Source organism: Arachis ipaensis, chromosome B4 (assembly GCF_059453495.1).
Source record: "Arachis ipaensis isolate K30076 ecotype BB chromosome B4, ASM5945349v1, whole genome shotgun sequence".
Lineage (NCBI taxonomy): Eukaryota > Viridiplantae > Streptophyta > Magnoliopsida > Fabales > Fabaceae > Arachis > Arachis ipaensis.
In genome coordinates, this window is record NC_142439.1 from 106,433,750 (window position 1) to 106,450,328 (window position 16,579).

The 16,579-nt window shown below is 36.8% G+C and overlaps 1 protein-coding gene across 1 annotated transcript; it reads right to left on the reverse strand.

The window, feature by feature from the left end:
* Nucleotides 1-3,698: 3,698 nt before the first annotated feature.
* LOC148568675 (uncharacterized) lies at nucleotides 3,699-12,552 on the reverse strand. The gene is made up of 5 exons (XM_088484741.1): nucleotides 11,907-12,552; nucleotides 11,628-11,752; nucleotides 11,244-11,491; nucleotides 4,545-4,794; nucleotides 3,699-4,286 (listed from the first exon to the last, which is right to left on the reverse strand). The coding sequence occupies exons 1-5, from the start codon at nucleotides 12,550-12,552 to the stop codon at nucleotides 3,699-3,701; spliced, it is 1,857 nt and encodes a 618-aa protein (XP_088340867.1).
* Nucleotides 12,553-16,579: the final 4,027 nt, after the last annotated feature.

Consider the following 16,579-nt stretch of genomic DNA (forward strand, 5'->3'; position numbering starts at 1 on the left):
CTAAATGCAGACTCAAATGCTACCATAGTGATGAGAATACTTAAAACATCTCTGGCTATAACATATGGGGTAAAAAACCTATCCTTATTAGTCTTTCAAAAATTCAGCACATCATACTCCAAATCATCTTCATTGATGTAAATCAAACCTTTCTTTAGATAAATCTCCAATTCATCTTTATCCGTGGAAGTTTGGATTTCACAGTCAAATTTTTTAAACTCTTAAAAGATATAGTATAAAGATAATTTAAGTAATGAATAGGCATAATAGGAGAAAAATAATACTAGATTAGAATTAAATACCTTCATAACTATTTTGCTCTTTTTTGTAAGCCTTCTTTCTTTAGGTGACTTAGTTGATTAGTTACCACTTTGAGAAATTATTGAACCACTAAAAGTATTTATATACTCTCCATACAACTTTTTCAATTTCTCCAATATTTCATTTGTCTTTGATTCAGAGGTTGAAGGATCCAATTTTTTGTAACAAAATCTCAAAAAAATTAATTTTGTTCTTGCCTGATTGGGCTGGGGTATAGCTCGTTCTTTGGTGAAGATAGGCAAACTTTCTGATTGGAGCGTAGGATACGTCGGCGATGGAGGAACAAAGGAGGTGGGTACCTGCAAAAGGCACTCTGACGCTCAAGTAAGTGAAAGGGTATATAGATAAAGTTTATTTCTTGAGAAGATTGCATACCTTCTAAACTTTCCTCGACCTTCTTTATACCTGAGGAGACGAGGTCGACCGTTTCTTCCGAGCAATAACGCCCAGGAAGAGAATTGACTGCATATCTGACGTTACAGGATAAGGATCAGTTATGACTATTATTGATACGTCGGTTATGAATAAGAGTTTTACATTTCCGAGCTATAACTCGTAACCGATATTTACTGGTCATATCACAGCCCCAAGCTTGGCCTGACTTTAAGGAGATAGGTTGAGCTTATAAGTCATTATTAACGAGTTATAGCTCGGGACATGGAGCTCCTAGGTCAACGTGGCTCATTTAAAGTTACCTTTGGCATCTGAAAGGACGTGGTCATGGGAAGCTAAATGGAGTTAATGCTTCTCATGATTTACTGTGTCTATTTATTTTTTTTATAGCTGAGTGCAAGTTCCAAGGTGGCTCTATAGCCGTTGGAAGTGTACTTTATTTAATGGTAGGGATTTCACTATGGAATTGAAAAGTTTATTAAATGAATGGCTAGGGTTCAAGCCCTTCGAACCTGACTACACACTTGGTGTCTTAACTGGTGGCATTTGCAGAAGTTTTTAAAGAGGATGAGTAAAAGAGGTTAGTAAAAACGTTTCCTTTTGCCTCTTAATTTCCCTACTAGTTTTCTACTTTTTCTGAAAAATGAGCAAAAAAAAAGATGAAATCATTGCCCAAGGTCAAATACGATGAGTCCTATGACTGGGTTGATGGTGATGTCAAAATACGGGATTTTCTATTTGTTGACAAAGAGAGTGCTAGTAAAGTGAATTTGATCAGGGTAGCAAGGCCCGGATTTCATCTAGAATTGCTACCATGCAATTGTTTTGATCACGTATTTCATAGGAAAAAGGATTTTGAAAGTTTTTTTATGTATAGTTGTGTAATGGAAGAACTACGTGTGAGACTGCCATTTATCAACTTTGAATGCGATGTCCTGAAACAGATGAACTGCGCACCTTCCCAGGTCCATCCCAATGGCTGGGCATTTATAAAATGTTTCCAGGTTCTGATGCAATTCCTTGAAATTGAACCAAACCTGGAGCTTTTCTTTTCACTATTCCAAGCCAAAGGGATGTGGAAGGGCATGTGGGTGAACTTGAATAGTACCCCAAGTTTCTCTGTGTTTAAATTGTACAAATCTTCTTTCAAAGATTTTAAAGAGATGTTTTTGAAAGTGAAGTCAGTAGATGAGGAGTTTTCATTTTATTTAGATGAACATTTGGGGGATAATTTTGCGATGTATTGGTGTTGCCAACCGCAACATATATTAGGTCCCAAGTTTATAACAACTCGGAATGAATGTATAATATCGTTTCTGATTGAGATGGTGGATAAAGGTGGTCTGATATTGGTGTCTGAGCTGCATCCATGGGAGGAAGATAAGTCGTCTGTAATAAATCATTTTGGTGAGAAGATCAAAATCTATTCGTATTGTTTATATTGGCATTTTTGCTTACTGATAATATTGCTTTTGTGTTACAGCTGGAAAATTTCTAGGAGTATCAGCGTCGAGCTTAAGGGCCCGTTTTAAAGCGAAAAACTTTAAAGGATCTTCTTCAAATCCAGAGAAGATGGAGGGTGGAGCTGAGGTTAACCAACCCCCACCCAAGAAAAATGGGATTGTGTTTAAGAAGAGAAAATCGGACATGATGGTCCTCGACACTGAAGAGGACAAGGATGGAATGGTACAGCTCGAGGATTTGTCGAACTTCACTGTGAAACAAGAAAAACTGCATACTTTTGAAAATAATGGGGACGGATCATTCGTTTGGGATCGGAGGTTTTCGTTCAATATTGTTGCAGATGAAGTTGTCCAATCCATGTCAGATATATCTTGGATAGGTGAGGTTGGGAACGTAGGGGTTAATCAATTTCTTCAGGTGAGCTTTATACTTAGTTTTTGTTTTACTGAAATATTATGGTTATCTCAGTCCTGGATTATAATTGTAGGTGTTAGGGTTTTGACTGGCCAGTATAGGCCGTAGCCAAGAGAAGAAGCACAGGAAGGCGGTGCTTAATACTGCCAAAAGTGTTGGTTTGAAGGAACAGCTAGATTCGAAAGAAGCAGCCCTAAGTGAGTTAAAAAAGAAGTTGTCTGATGTTGAAGAGGAATTGAAAGTGGAAAAGAAAAATCGTGAAACATATGCTGAGATGTTGACAAAGAAAGAAAATGACCTTGCAAACGTGAATAACCAAGTGATTGAAGTGACTTTAAAGATGAAAGAGATGGAAACTAACAAAGAAGGGGATATTTTGGATGCATTTGCTGAAGGATTTGAGCAAGCTGTAACCCAGGCCAAGTTTCTTGTTCCTGATGGGGATTTTACTTCAATGGACCCGAGCAAGATAATTCGAGATGGTCAGCTAGTGGATGATGAAGAGGCTGCCAAAGAGGGGGACGAGAATTTGGTAGATTAGTGTTGTATTTTATGGTTAGAGCTTATGCCAAATGCTTTCTTTGGCTTATTTATAGAACATGTTGTACTTTGTTTTGAATATAGCATATGAACGCTCTGTAAGAACTGTGAATCTGAACTGCTGTCTTATTTAATTGTTATTGATGCTTTTGTGATTTATATCTGTTTAATTAGATTTTGTTTGTTCCTAATTATTTTCTGGTACCTTGAGGAGAAAGGGTATGATCACTGCACTTTATCGCTTAAGCGTTGCTTAGCATAGTTCTGTGCATTCAGCCGAAAATGCGACTTTTAGTCTGATCAATAGTCCTTTGTTGAAACAAAGATAATATTGTCGTCTGATAGGCTCAAATCGGTTTAGCCTAATAGTCTGAGAACAAATAGCTTGATTTTCCAGAGCATGTAACATGAAAAGATCTTTATAGAAAAAGATGAATAAAATTTATTTAACGGAGTACCTTTACAAATGGTTCCAGGTAAGCTAGCCTCGTTAAAACCTCCTCGAGCAAAACCCTTTTGGGAAAAAATCTCGAGGTAGAAAAAAGAGTACTAGCATGCTGCTATTGCTAACTGTAATATTGCTTTAAAGAATTAACATTCCAGGTGTTGGGAATTTTGGTTCCATTCAACTGTTCTAGTTTATAAGCTCCTCTTCTGAGGACTTCATGTACTCGGTAAGGGCTGTCTCGGGCTGTAGCAAGCTTTCCGTGGGAGGAAGGTCGGTGAGCCTCTTCAGTTTTTCTCAGCACTAAGTCGCCTACATTAAACGATCTGAGGTGCACCCTCTTGTCGTGTCGTCGGCCAACCTGCTGTTGTAAAGCACGGTGACGAATGGCTACTGTGTTTCGCATTTCTTCGATTAAGTCAAGCTCTGCTCGCCGAGCTTGGTCATGGTGTTCAGCTTGCGTTCGCAGCGAATCTTGTGAAATCTCAATTGGTATCATGGCTTCAGATCCATACACCAGGCGAAATGGGGTTTCAGTTGTGGAATGCACTGTAGTATTGTATGCCCGTAATATTTCCGGAACAAGTTCGGCCCATAGGCCCTTGGCATTGTCGAGCTTTTTCCTCAAGGCTTGCAAGAGGACCTTATTAGCAGCCTTTGCTAATCCATTGGATTGTGGGTGCTCCACAGATGAAAAGTGTTGATTTATCTATAAAAATGCTTTGAAATTATGGTCGGTAAACTAGCAACTATTGTCAGTTACAATATGACAAGGTATACCAAATCTACAGATTATACTTTTCCAAACAAAAGATATCATTTGGGATGATGTGATTTTTGCTAAAGGCTGAGCCTCAATCCATTTAGAAAAATAATCAATTGCGACTACCAAATATTTCTCCTATTTTGGAGCAGTAGGGAAAGGCCCGAGAATATCGATTCCCCACTGATTGAATGGCCAGCTTACCACTAAATGATGTAGGTGTTCGGCTGGTACGTTGATGATCAGAGCATGTTTTTGACAGTTATCACAAGTTTTGACCTTTTGTCGGCTGTCTTCCCACAATGTCGGCCAATAAAAACCAGCTCGGAGTATTTTTTGTGCCAGGCTTCTTGTCCCAGAATGTATTCCACAAATGCCTTCATGAGCTTCGGCTAAAATAAAGCCGTCCTCCGATCTGTCTAAACATTTCAAAAGTGGTCGAGAATAACCTCGCCTATACAGAACATTATTCAATAAGGTAAAGAAAGAGGCCTATCTTTTGAATTTTTTCTAATCTTCAACCTCCTCCGGGATGGACTCATTTCGGAGGTAATGTATATAGGGCTGTTGCCAACTTTTTTCATTGATGATATTAGAAATGTTAGCTGTATCGATGCTTGGCTTATCTAAAGTTGACTGTAAAAGTGTTGCAGTGTGTGCTTGTGTAGTTGCCAGTTTTGATAAAACATCTGCTCTGTGATTTTGATCTCTAGGTATATGATTGATTTCAATCTTAAGAAAGTTGTTTACTAGTTGTTGAACAACATCCAGATATTTTAACAAAATCTGATCTTTTGTTTGAAAACACTGATTTACTTACTGAATGGTAGCACGAATCCCACACCTTCGTATTATTGTACCAACAAGTGCACTGGGTCGTCCAAGTAATACCTGAGCGAGTCAGGGTCGATCCCATAAGGATTGTGGTTTGAAGCAAGCTATGGTTATCTTGCAGGTCTTAGTCAGGCTAAATAAAGAGGTTATTGGTTTGACTGTTTGATAGAGTAAAAGGAATAAAGCAACAAGGGGTAGAAAATACTTTATGAATGAAATTATACTCAGGGATATGAATATAGTTGAGGATTGGAGTTTCTTTGTCTTTCTGGATTAATCTGGTATTACTGCTTCCTTTGCTTGTGAGTGATTTCTTCAATGGCAGGCTGTATGTGATTGACACTGGTTTGAGCAGCTGCCAATACTCCTCCAGATCTGAACCCCAGGTTTAGTACGGATCCATCTCTACTTGAGGCTGAAGTGCGTTAGGTTGTAGCCTCTACCACAGAGACCCTAATCTCCCTAGAAATCGGCTGAACTGATGTCTCGAGAAGTCCCCAACGAAATCGTGGATTAGTTGTCTGAGAGACGTATTTTCAAGCTGGTGGTTCATCATTGTCCGATGAAAGACGCACTCTAAACCCATGTAGAATGTGATAACCTTATGCCAGTTCAACGCATTCATATTGATGAAGAACGAATATACATCTTTGAATTAATCAAACACGAATTAAAGAGGCACAATAATCTTTTATTAATCCATAAAACTCAGTAGGGCTCCTCCCTTCAACCTAGGAGGTTTAAAAACTCATACTGAAAGGAAAATACAAAATAAAAATGTGTATCCTGAATGAGATATGAAAAGTGTCTAAATAACATGAATCTAATCCCTTAAATACTAAACAAATGACTAGTAAGGGTAAAACAGTCTTTTTAGTGCTAAAATCCACTTCTAGAGCCCACTTGGTGAGTGTTTGGGCTGTGTTTTGATGAGATTCACGTGTTATGAGGCTCCTAGGGCGTTGAACGCTGGCTAGGGGGTCCTCTCTGGGGCTTTGGACGTTGGGGTCTGCTCTTTGGGCGCTGGACGCTTGGAAGGGGGTAGGAAGCTGGCGTTAGACGCCAGTTTTGGGCGTTCTAATCCGAAGCAAAGTATGAACTATTATATATTTCTGGAAAGCTCTGGAAGTCAGCTTTCCATAGCCATTGATAGCGCTCCATTTAATTTGGACTTTTGTAACTCTAGAAAAGCTCTTCCGATTGCAAGCTGGTCAAATCTGGACAGCATCTGCAGTTTCTCTGTCTCTGAATTAGACTTCTACTCCAACTCCTCAATTTCAGCCAGAAAATACCTGAAATTGCCCAAAAACACAAAAACTCATAGTAGAATCCAAAAATGTGAATTTAACACTAAAACCTACAAAAACTTAATAAAAACTAAATAAAAACTACTAAAAACTATATGAAAGTGATGTCAAAAAGCGTATAAAATATCCGCTCATAGAGCTGTCCTTGTACAAGCATCACCTAGAGTGCATGGTATCATAAAGCTTCCAGGATCCTTAAGCTTCTCTAGCAAGCTATTTTGAATGACTGCACTACATTCCTCAGTGAGGAGGACTATTTGTGTCTCTTTCCAATCCTTATTATGACTTAAGATATCCTTCATGAACTTAGCATAAGAAGGTATCTATTCAAGAGCTTCTGCAAAAGGGATCTTTATCTCTAATGTTCTAAGATACTCCGCAAAGCGGGCAAACTGTTTATCCCTTTTCTCTTGATAGAGTTTCTGAGAAAATGGCATCTTAGCCTTGTATTCATCAACCTTAGTTGATGAAGGCCGAATGCCATGTGAGTTGGAAGGGGGGTTACTAGCTTGCTTAGGAGGGTTGTTATTAGTCTGTAACTGACCTCCTTTGGATGGGAGTTCAACGCCCATGCTGCTACCTCCTTGGGCATTTAAATGCCTACTCTCTGCCCTTTCCTGGCGTTCAACACCAAGAGGGATACCTCTTTGGGCATTTAAACGCCCAGTCTCTGCCCTTTCCTGGCGTTCAACGCCAGGAGTGGTGCTTCTCTGGGCATTTGAACGCCCAGAACCATCTTGTGCAGAGATATGGTTATCCTCTATGGGCTTTTTGTTCTTATTTGGCTGAGGTTGGGAGCTTAAGGTTTTCCTACTCCTCAGTCGAATGGCCTGGCATTCATCTGTTATCTGCTTAGATAACTGTTGGCTTGTCTGACTTAACTAGGCCTCTACATTTCTGTTAGAAGCCTGAGTTTCTCATAGAGCCTCTTGCAGTTCCAGCATTTGCTGGGCAAGGGCTTGCAGTTGCTGAGTCAATGGGCCATCCTACTCTGGAGGGGTTAGGTTTAGCAACTACTGCCTTAACCTCTCCTTTTATAGAGGCCTCAAGAGATGAGTACAGATGCTGATTAATGGCAACTATCTCAATAAGCTCTTGGGCTTCTTGAATGATCTTTCTCATGTGCATGGAACCACCAGCAGAGTGGTCCAAGGACATTCTAGCCATGTCTGAAAGCCCATAGTAGAAGATGTCTAACTGTACCTATTATGGAAACATTTCAGTGGGACATTTTCTTAACATCCTCTTATACCTCTCCCAAGCATCATAAAGAGATTCACCATCTCCCTATTTGAAACCTTGGATGTCCAGGCTCAGCTGGGTCACCTTTCTTGGGGAGAAGTATTGGTTTAAAAACTTGTCCACTAACTATTTCCCAAGTTTTTAAACTAGCTTTAGGCTGGTTATCCAACTACCTTTTTGCTTGATCCTTTAAAGCAAAAGGAAAGAGCAATAACCCGTAGACCTCTTAGTCTACTCCCTCACTGTCTACTGTGTCAGCAATCCTTAAGAAATCTGCAAGAAATTTTGTAGGTTCTTCCTGAGGAAGCCTAGAATACTGGCAGTTCTACTACACCAGAGTAATAAGTTGAGGGTTTAATTCAAAGCTACTAGCTCTGATTTGACGTATGCTAATGCTTCTTCCATAGAAGTCAGCATTGGGACTTGTATAAAATCCCAGAGTTCTCCTGGGCTCCTCATTTCCACTTGGATTCATGATTAAGAAAGGTAGAAGATGAAGAAGGAAGAAGATAGAAGGAGTAGAAGAAGAGATAAAAGTAGAAAAGATAAATAATAATTAATTTTTTTAATTAATTTCAAAAATTAAAGAAAACAAATTAAAAAGAATTGAATTTTGAATGTTGATTTTTGAAAAATATGGAAGAGAGATAGAAAAAGTAATTTTCGAAAATTGAGAGAGAAGAGTTAGTTAGAAAGTTTTGAAAAAGAAGAGAGAGAAGAGAAGCGATTAAGAAAAGATTTGAATTTAAAAATAAGATAAGAGATAAGATAAGAAGAAATTTGAAATTAGAAAAAGATAAGAAAAGATAAGATGAGAAATTTAAAAAAATTTGAAAAAGATTGAATTTTAAAATTGAAGATTAGAAAAGATAAGATTTTGAAATTTGAGTTTGAAAAAGATTTAATTTTGAAAAGTGAAATTTGAATTCTTAAAAATTGAAATTTGAAATTTTGAAATTTGAATTTTAAATTTTGAAATTTTAAATTTTGAATTTTTGAAATTGAAACAGGATAAGATAGAAATTTGAAAAAGATTTTGAAATTTTTGAAAAGATTTAATTTTTAAAATTTGAATTTTGAAATTTAAATTTTGAATTTTGAAGAATTGAATTTTGAAGTTTGAAATTTGAAAAAGATAAGATAAGATTTTTTTTAATTTTGAAAAAGATAAGAAAAAGATAAGATTTTTAAAAAAGATATGATTTTTATTTTTGAAAAAATTGAATTTTGAATTTTTAAATTAAGATAAGATAAAATAAAAAAATTTAAAATTAAAATCTGAATTTTTAGAGGAATTTTCGAATCTTCAATTAAAATAAAGATAAAAAAGATATTTTTTATTTTTGAATTAATAAGGAGAGAGAAAAATAAGTAAAAGATACAAAACTTAAAATTTTTAGATCTAGTACACCCAATTTTCGAAAATTTGGAGGAAAAACACAATGGGACACCAAACTTAAAAATTTTAAGATCAAAACACAAATGAAACACAAGAACACTTGAAGAATAACAAGAACACGAAGACCAAGATTCAAAGAAATTTAAAGAACACAAGAACATAAAAATAACACCAAACTTAAAATATTTAGAAAACTAAATATAAATTTTCAAAAAAATAAAGAAAAATAACAAAAAGACACCAAACTTAAAGAATTGGCACATGATTTAACCAAAAAAAAATTATTTTTGAAAAATTTTTGAAAGAAAGATACCAAAAAAATAAAAAATTGCTGTAAGAACAAAAACAAAGACTCAAAGAAACGAAAATTTACCAAGAACATAAACACAAAGACTCAAGCTAAGAACAAAGATTAAACAAAGAAAATAAAAATTATTTTTGAAAAGCTTTTTGATTTTTTTTTTCGAAAATGGAAGAAGAAAATAAAAATAAAAAACTCAACAAGAACACAAACAAAGACTCAAATTAAGAAAAAAAATTAAACAAAGAAAAGACAAATATTTCTTGAAAAAGGTTTTAAAATTTTTGAAAAAAATAAGGTAGAAGAAAAACAAAAATTAAAAGACTCAAATAAAATAAAATAAAATAAATTACCTGATCTAGGGAGCAAGACAATCCGTCAGTTTGTCCAAACTCAACAATCCCCAGCAACGGCACAAAAAACTTGGTAGCACGAATCCCCAGACCTTCGTACTATTGTACCAGCAAGTGCACTGAGTCGTCCAAGTAATACCTAAGCTACTATGATTATCTTGCAGGTCGTAGTCAGGCTAAATCAACAGGTTATTGGTTTGACTGTTTGAAAGAGTAAAAGGAATAAAGCAACAAAGGGGTAGAAAATACTTTGTGAATGAAATTATACTTAGGGATAGGAATATAGTTGAGGATTGGAGTTGCTTTGTCTTTCTGGATTAACTCTGGTATTACTGCTTCCTTTGCTTGTGAGTGATTTCTTCAATGGCAGGCTGTATGTGATTGACACTGGCTTGAGCAGTTGCCAATAATCCTTTAGATCTGAACCCCAGGTTTAGTGCGGATCCATCTCTACTTAAGGGTAAAGCACGTTAGGTTCTAGCCTCTACCACAGAGACCCTAATCTCCCAAAAAATTGGCTAAACTGATATCTCGAGAAGTCCCCAACAAAATCATGGATTAGCCGTCTGAGAGACGTATATTCAATCTGGTGGTTCATCATTGTCCGATGAAAGACGCACTCTAAACCCATGTAGAATGCGATAACCTTATGCCAGTTCAACGCATTCATATTGATGAAGAACGAATATACATCTTTGAATTAATCAAACACCGATTAAAGTGGCACAGTAATCTTTTATTAATCCATAAAACTCAGCAGGGCTCTTCCCCTCAACCTAGGAGGTTTAGAAACTCATACTGAAAGAAAAATACAAAATAAAAATGTGTATGCTGAATGAGATATGAAAAGTGTCTGAATAACATGAATCTAATCCCTTAAATACTAAACAAATGATTAGTAAGGGTAAAATAGTCCTTTTAGTGCTAAAATCTACTTCTGGGGCCCACTTGGTGAGTGTTCGGGCTTAGCTCTGCTCTTTGGGCGCTGGACGCCTGGAAGGGGGCAGGAAGCTAGCGTTGGATGCCAGTTTTGGGCCTTCTAATTCGAAGCAAAGTATGAACTATTATATATTGCTGGAAGGCTCTGGAAGTCAGCTTTCCATAGCCATTGATAGTGCTCCATTTGGACCTCTGTAGCTCCAGAAAACTCTTTCGAATGCAAGTAGGTCAAATTTGGACAGCATCTGCAGTGCTTTCTCTGTCTCTGAATTAGACTTTTGCTCCACCTCCTCAATTTTAGCCAGAAAATACCTGAAGTTGTCCAAAAACACAAAAACTCATAGTAGAATCCAAAAATATGAATTTAACACTAAAACCTATAAAAAATTAATAAAAACTAAATAAAAACTACTAAAAACTATATGAAAGTGATGTCAAAAAGCGTATAAAATATCTGCTCATCACTGAACAACTAACAATGAATCACAGTAAACTTTTAAGGCAACAATATGCAAATCAATGGCTAACCTGATCCCAGCAATGAGGGTTTCATATTCGGCTTGGTTGTTACTTGCTTTAAAAGAGAATCGAAGAGAGTGTTCCAGAATTATTCCTTCCGGACTTTCAAGTAGTATGCCTGCTCCAGACCCTTGAGGGTTTGAAGCTCCATCAACGAACAAGCTCCATTCTTGGCTTCCTGCCTCCGAGTATGGTTTTGTAAACTCAGCAACAAAATCAGCCAAGTATTGGGATTTGATAGACCCTCTAGGTTGGTACTGAATATCGAATGCTGAAAGTCCGATAAACCACTTGATTAGCCTTCCTGCTAGCTTGGGTTTGGCGAGTATTTGTTGAAGGGGTTGTCCAGTTCTGACATTGATTGTGTGGCTCTAAAAATAAGGTCGGAGCTACCTTGCGGAGAAGACTAGCGCAAAGGTGAGCTTTTCTAACCTCGGGTAGCGAAGCTTGGCATTTTGCAATGATTTGCAAAATAAACTGGCTGTTGAATTTTGTCATTTTCTGCAACAAGAACAGAGCTGATTGCCATATCAATAATAGATAAATACAAATATAATGGCTTCCCGAGTTTAGGTTTTTGTAAAATAGGTGGTTTTGAAAGAAATTGTTTTAAACTTGTGAATGTAGCTTCACAGTTTTCAGCCCATTGAAAATTTATATTTTTTCGCAAACACTGAAAAAAGTTAGAGGATTTAGATGCTAAACATGGCAGAAATCTGGACAATGCCGCTAATCTCCCTGTTAATCGCTGAACTTCCTTGATTATTGTGGGATTGTGCATGTCGAGTATCACTTGAATTTTTACGAGGTTTGCTTCAATGCCTTGGCTGGTGAGGATGAACCCGAGAAATTTTCCTCCACGAACGCCAAAGATGCACTTTTTAGGGTTTAGCCTCATGTTATATGCTCGGATCTGTCCAAAAATTTTAGCAAGATCGTCGATGTGGGAATTGCCGACTTTTGTCTTGGCGACCATGTCGTCAACGTACACCTTAATATTCCGACCTATTTGTTGTTCAAAGATCTTGTTCATCAATCTTTGGTACATCGCTCCTGCATTCTTTAAACCAAAAGGCATAACATTATAGCAGTAATTACCATATTCAGTTATAAAGGCTATTTTTTCTTGGTCTGATGGATGCATAAGGATCTTGCTATAACCAGAGTATGCATCCATGAAACTCAAAGTTCCATAACCGCAGGAGTTATCAACAAAAGTGTCAATGCAGGGTAAGGGGTAAGCATCTTTAGGACATGCCTTGTTTAGGTCAGTAAAGTCGACGCACATGCGCCATTTACCATTACTTTTCTTTACCATAACAACATTGGCTAACCATGTTGTGAACCTGATTTTTGGGATGAAATTTGCGTCGATGAGTGATGAGCGGATAATTTATACGCTTTTTGGTATTGTTTTTAGTATGTTTTTAGTATATTTTAATTAGTTTTTATTATATTTTTATTAGTTTTTATTTAAAATTAACTTTTCTGGACTTTACTATGAGTTTGTGTATTTTTCTGTGATTTCAGGTATTTTCTGGCTGAAATTGAGGAACCTGAGCAAAAATCTGATTCAGAGGCTGAAAAAGGACTGCAGATGCTGTTGGATTCTGTCCTCCCTACACTCAAAGTAAATTTTCTAGAGCTACAGAAGCCCAATTGGCGCGCTCTCAATTGCGTTGGAAAGTAAACATCCTGGGCTTTCCAGCAATATATAATAGTCCATACTTTGCCCGAGATTTGATGGCTCAAACAGGCGTTCCAATTCAGCTCAAGAATTCTGGCGTTTAACGCCGGAACTGGCATAAAAACTGGAGTTAAACGCGCAAACTGGCACAAAAGCTGGCGTTTAACTCCAAGAAAAGTCTCTACACATGAAAGCTTCAATGCTCAGCCCAAGCACACACCAAGTGGGCCCCGGAAGTGGATTTTTACACTAAACACCCTAGCTTACTCGTTTTCTGTAACCCTAGGTCACTAGTTCACTATAAAAACTACTTTTAGTGATTCATCTTGTACCTCATGATACTTTAGACGTTTTTTATTGTATTCTCTATGGCATAAGTCTCTAAACCCCATTGTTGGGGGGTGAGGAGCTCTGCTGTTCTTCATGAATTAATGCAATTACTACTGTTTTTCATTCTATCACGCTTGCTTCTATTCTAAGATATTCATTCGCACTTCAACCTGATGAATGTGATGATCCGTAACACTCATCATCATTCTCACCTATGAACGCGTACCTGACAACCACCTCCGTTCTACCTTAGATTGAATGCATATCTCATAGCCTCATGATTCAGATCAGAGTCTTCATGGTATAAGCTCGAATTATTGGCGGCCATTCCTGAGATCCGAAACGTCTAAACCTTATCTGTGGTATTCTGAGTAGGATCTGGGAAGGGATGGCTGTGACGAGCTTCAAACTCGCGATTGTTGGGCGTGTGACAGACGCAAAAGGATCAATGGATCCTATTCCGACATGATCGAGAACCGACAGATGATTAGCCGTGCGGTGACAGCGCATTTGGAACGTTTTCACTGAGAGGACGGGAAGTAGCCATTGACAACGGTGATGCCCAACATAAAGCTTACCATGGAAGGAGCCTTGCGTGCATGAAGAAGAAGATAGTAGGAAAGCAGAGATTCAGAAGACAAAGCATCTCCAAAGCCTCAACCTGTTCTTCATTACTTCATAACAAGTATTTATTTCATGTTCTTTTACTTTTTACAATTAAATCTGAGAATTATTGATATCCTGACTAAGAGTTACAAGATAACCATAGCTTGCTTCAAGCCGACAATCTTCGTGGGATCGACCCTTACTCACGTAAGGTATTACTTGGACGACCCAGTGCATTTGCTGGTTAGTTGTGCGGAATTGCAAAAGTGTGATTGTGATTTCGTGCACCAAGTTTTTGGCGCCGTTGTCGGGGATTGTTCGAGTTTGGACAACTGACGGTTTATTTTGTTTCTTAGATTAGGAATAATTTATTTTTTGTTGGTTTAGAGTCTTTTATTTGAGTTTAGTTTTATATTTTAAGTTTGGTGTCTTCTTTGTGTTTTCCTTTAAATTTTCGAAAATTTATGTTTGATTTTCTAAAAATTTTAAGTTTGGTGTCTTCTCTGTGTTTTCCTTTAATTTTTCGAAAATTTGTATTCGAATTTCTAAAAATTTTAAGTTTGGTGTTTTTGTGCTTTTAGTTACTTAAAAATTTTTCAAAAAAGTGTTCTTGGTGTTCATCTTGACATTCAAAGTTTTCTTATTTGTTCTCTGTGTTTTGATCTAAAAATTCTAAATTTAGTGTCATTTTGTTGTTTTTCTCTTTCCGCATTAAAATTCAAAAATCAAAAAAATATCCTATCCTTATTTTACTCATAAATTTAAAAATTTTGCATTAATTTAGTCAAAGATTTTCAAAATCATATCTTTTTTTTAGTCAAGTCAAAATTCTAATTTCAAAAATTGATCTTTTCAAATCTTTTTGAAAAATCAAATCTTTTTAATTTCTTCAATCATATCTTTTCAATCATTTTTTTTATAAATTGCGATCATATCTTCTCAATCATATCTTTTTCAAAATAATTTTCAATCATATCTTTTTTTAATAAATTGCAATCATATCTTCTAAATTATATCTTTTTCAAAATAATTTTCAATCATATATTTTTTATTACTTTTTCCAAAATCTTTTTAATTAATTAATTTATTTAATTTCAATTTGCTTTTATTTTATTTCCTTTTTGTTTTCGAAACTTTATTTTATTTTCCATTTATTTTACTTTATTTTATTCGGTTAATTTTAATTAAAATAAAATAAAAACAAAATTATATTTTATTTGCAATCCACATCATCTCCCTTTCTCCATCATGGACCTAAGTGGAAGTGAACAGTTCAGAAGGACTCTGGGGTCATATGCTAACCCCATTACAGCTGCATATGGGAGTAGCATCTGTATACCTCCCATCAAAGCAAGCAGCTTTGAGCTAAATCCTCAGCTCATTATCATGGTGCAGCAAAATTGTCAGTATTCTGGTCTTTCACAGGAAGAACCTACTGAGTCTCTGGCACAGTTTTTACAAATTGCTGACACAGTACGTGATAAAGAAGTGGATCAGGATGTCTACAGATTATTACTGTTTCCATTTGCTGTAAAAGATCAAGCTAAGAGGTGGTTAAATAACCAACCCACAGCAAGCATAAAAACATGGAGACAGTTATCAGACAAATTCTTGAATCAATTTTACCCTCCAAAAAAGATGACACAGCTAAGGCTGGACATCCAAGGCTTTAAACAAGAGGATCATGAATCCCTTTATAATGCCTGGAAGAGGTACAGAGGGATGCTAAGAAAATGCCCCTCTGAAATATTTTCAGAGTGGGTACAGTTAGACATCTTCTATTATGGGCTTACAGAAAAAGCTCAGATGTCCCTAGACCACTCAGCTGGTGGATCTATACACATGAGAAAAATAATTGAAGAAGCTCAAGAGCTCATAGATACAGTTGTAAGAAATCAATATCTGTACTCAAACAGTGAGTCTTCCATAAAAGAAGAGGCTATGTCAGTAACTACTGATCCCAATCCTCAAGAACAGATTGTTGAACTTAATCAACAATTACTCCTTATGACAAAACAATTAGCAGAATTCAAAGAGATGCTCGAAGACACTAAAAATGCTAACAAGAATATAGAAGCACAATTGAATCAGACAAGACAACAGATATCTAAACAGATAACAGAAGAATGCCAAGCTGTCCAACTAAGGAGCGGGAAAACATTGAATAACTCAGCTCAAAGTAGCAAAAAGTCAAGAAAGGAACAAATGACAGAGGATGACCAAACCACTGCCCAAAATCCCTCTGAGGACATCAAGAGCCCAGAGAGGAATAACTCTGGCGTTCAAACGCCAGAAAAGGGGGAAAAGCTGGCGTTAAACGCCCAATGGATGCCCAAATCTGGCGTTCAAACACCAGAAAAGGGTGGGAACCTGGCGTTAAACGCCCATTCAGCCCCCATTCCTGGCATTCAAACGCCAATGAGGGATCAGGCACCTGCAAGTGCTGATAGTAACCTCTCTAAGAAGGCTTCTCCAACCACTTCTGTAGGGAATAAACCTGCAGCAACTAAGGTTGAAGAATATAAAGCCAAGATGCCTTATCCTCAGAAGCTCCGCCAAGCGGAACAGGATAAACAATTTGTCCGCTTTGCAGACTATCTCAGGACTCTTGAAATAAAGATCCTGTTTGCAGAGGCACTTGAGCAAATACCCTCTTATGCTAAGTTCATGAAAGAGATCTTAAGTCATAAGAAAGATTGGAGAGAAACTGAAAGAGTGTTTC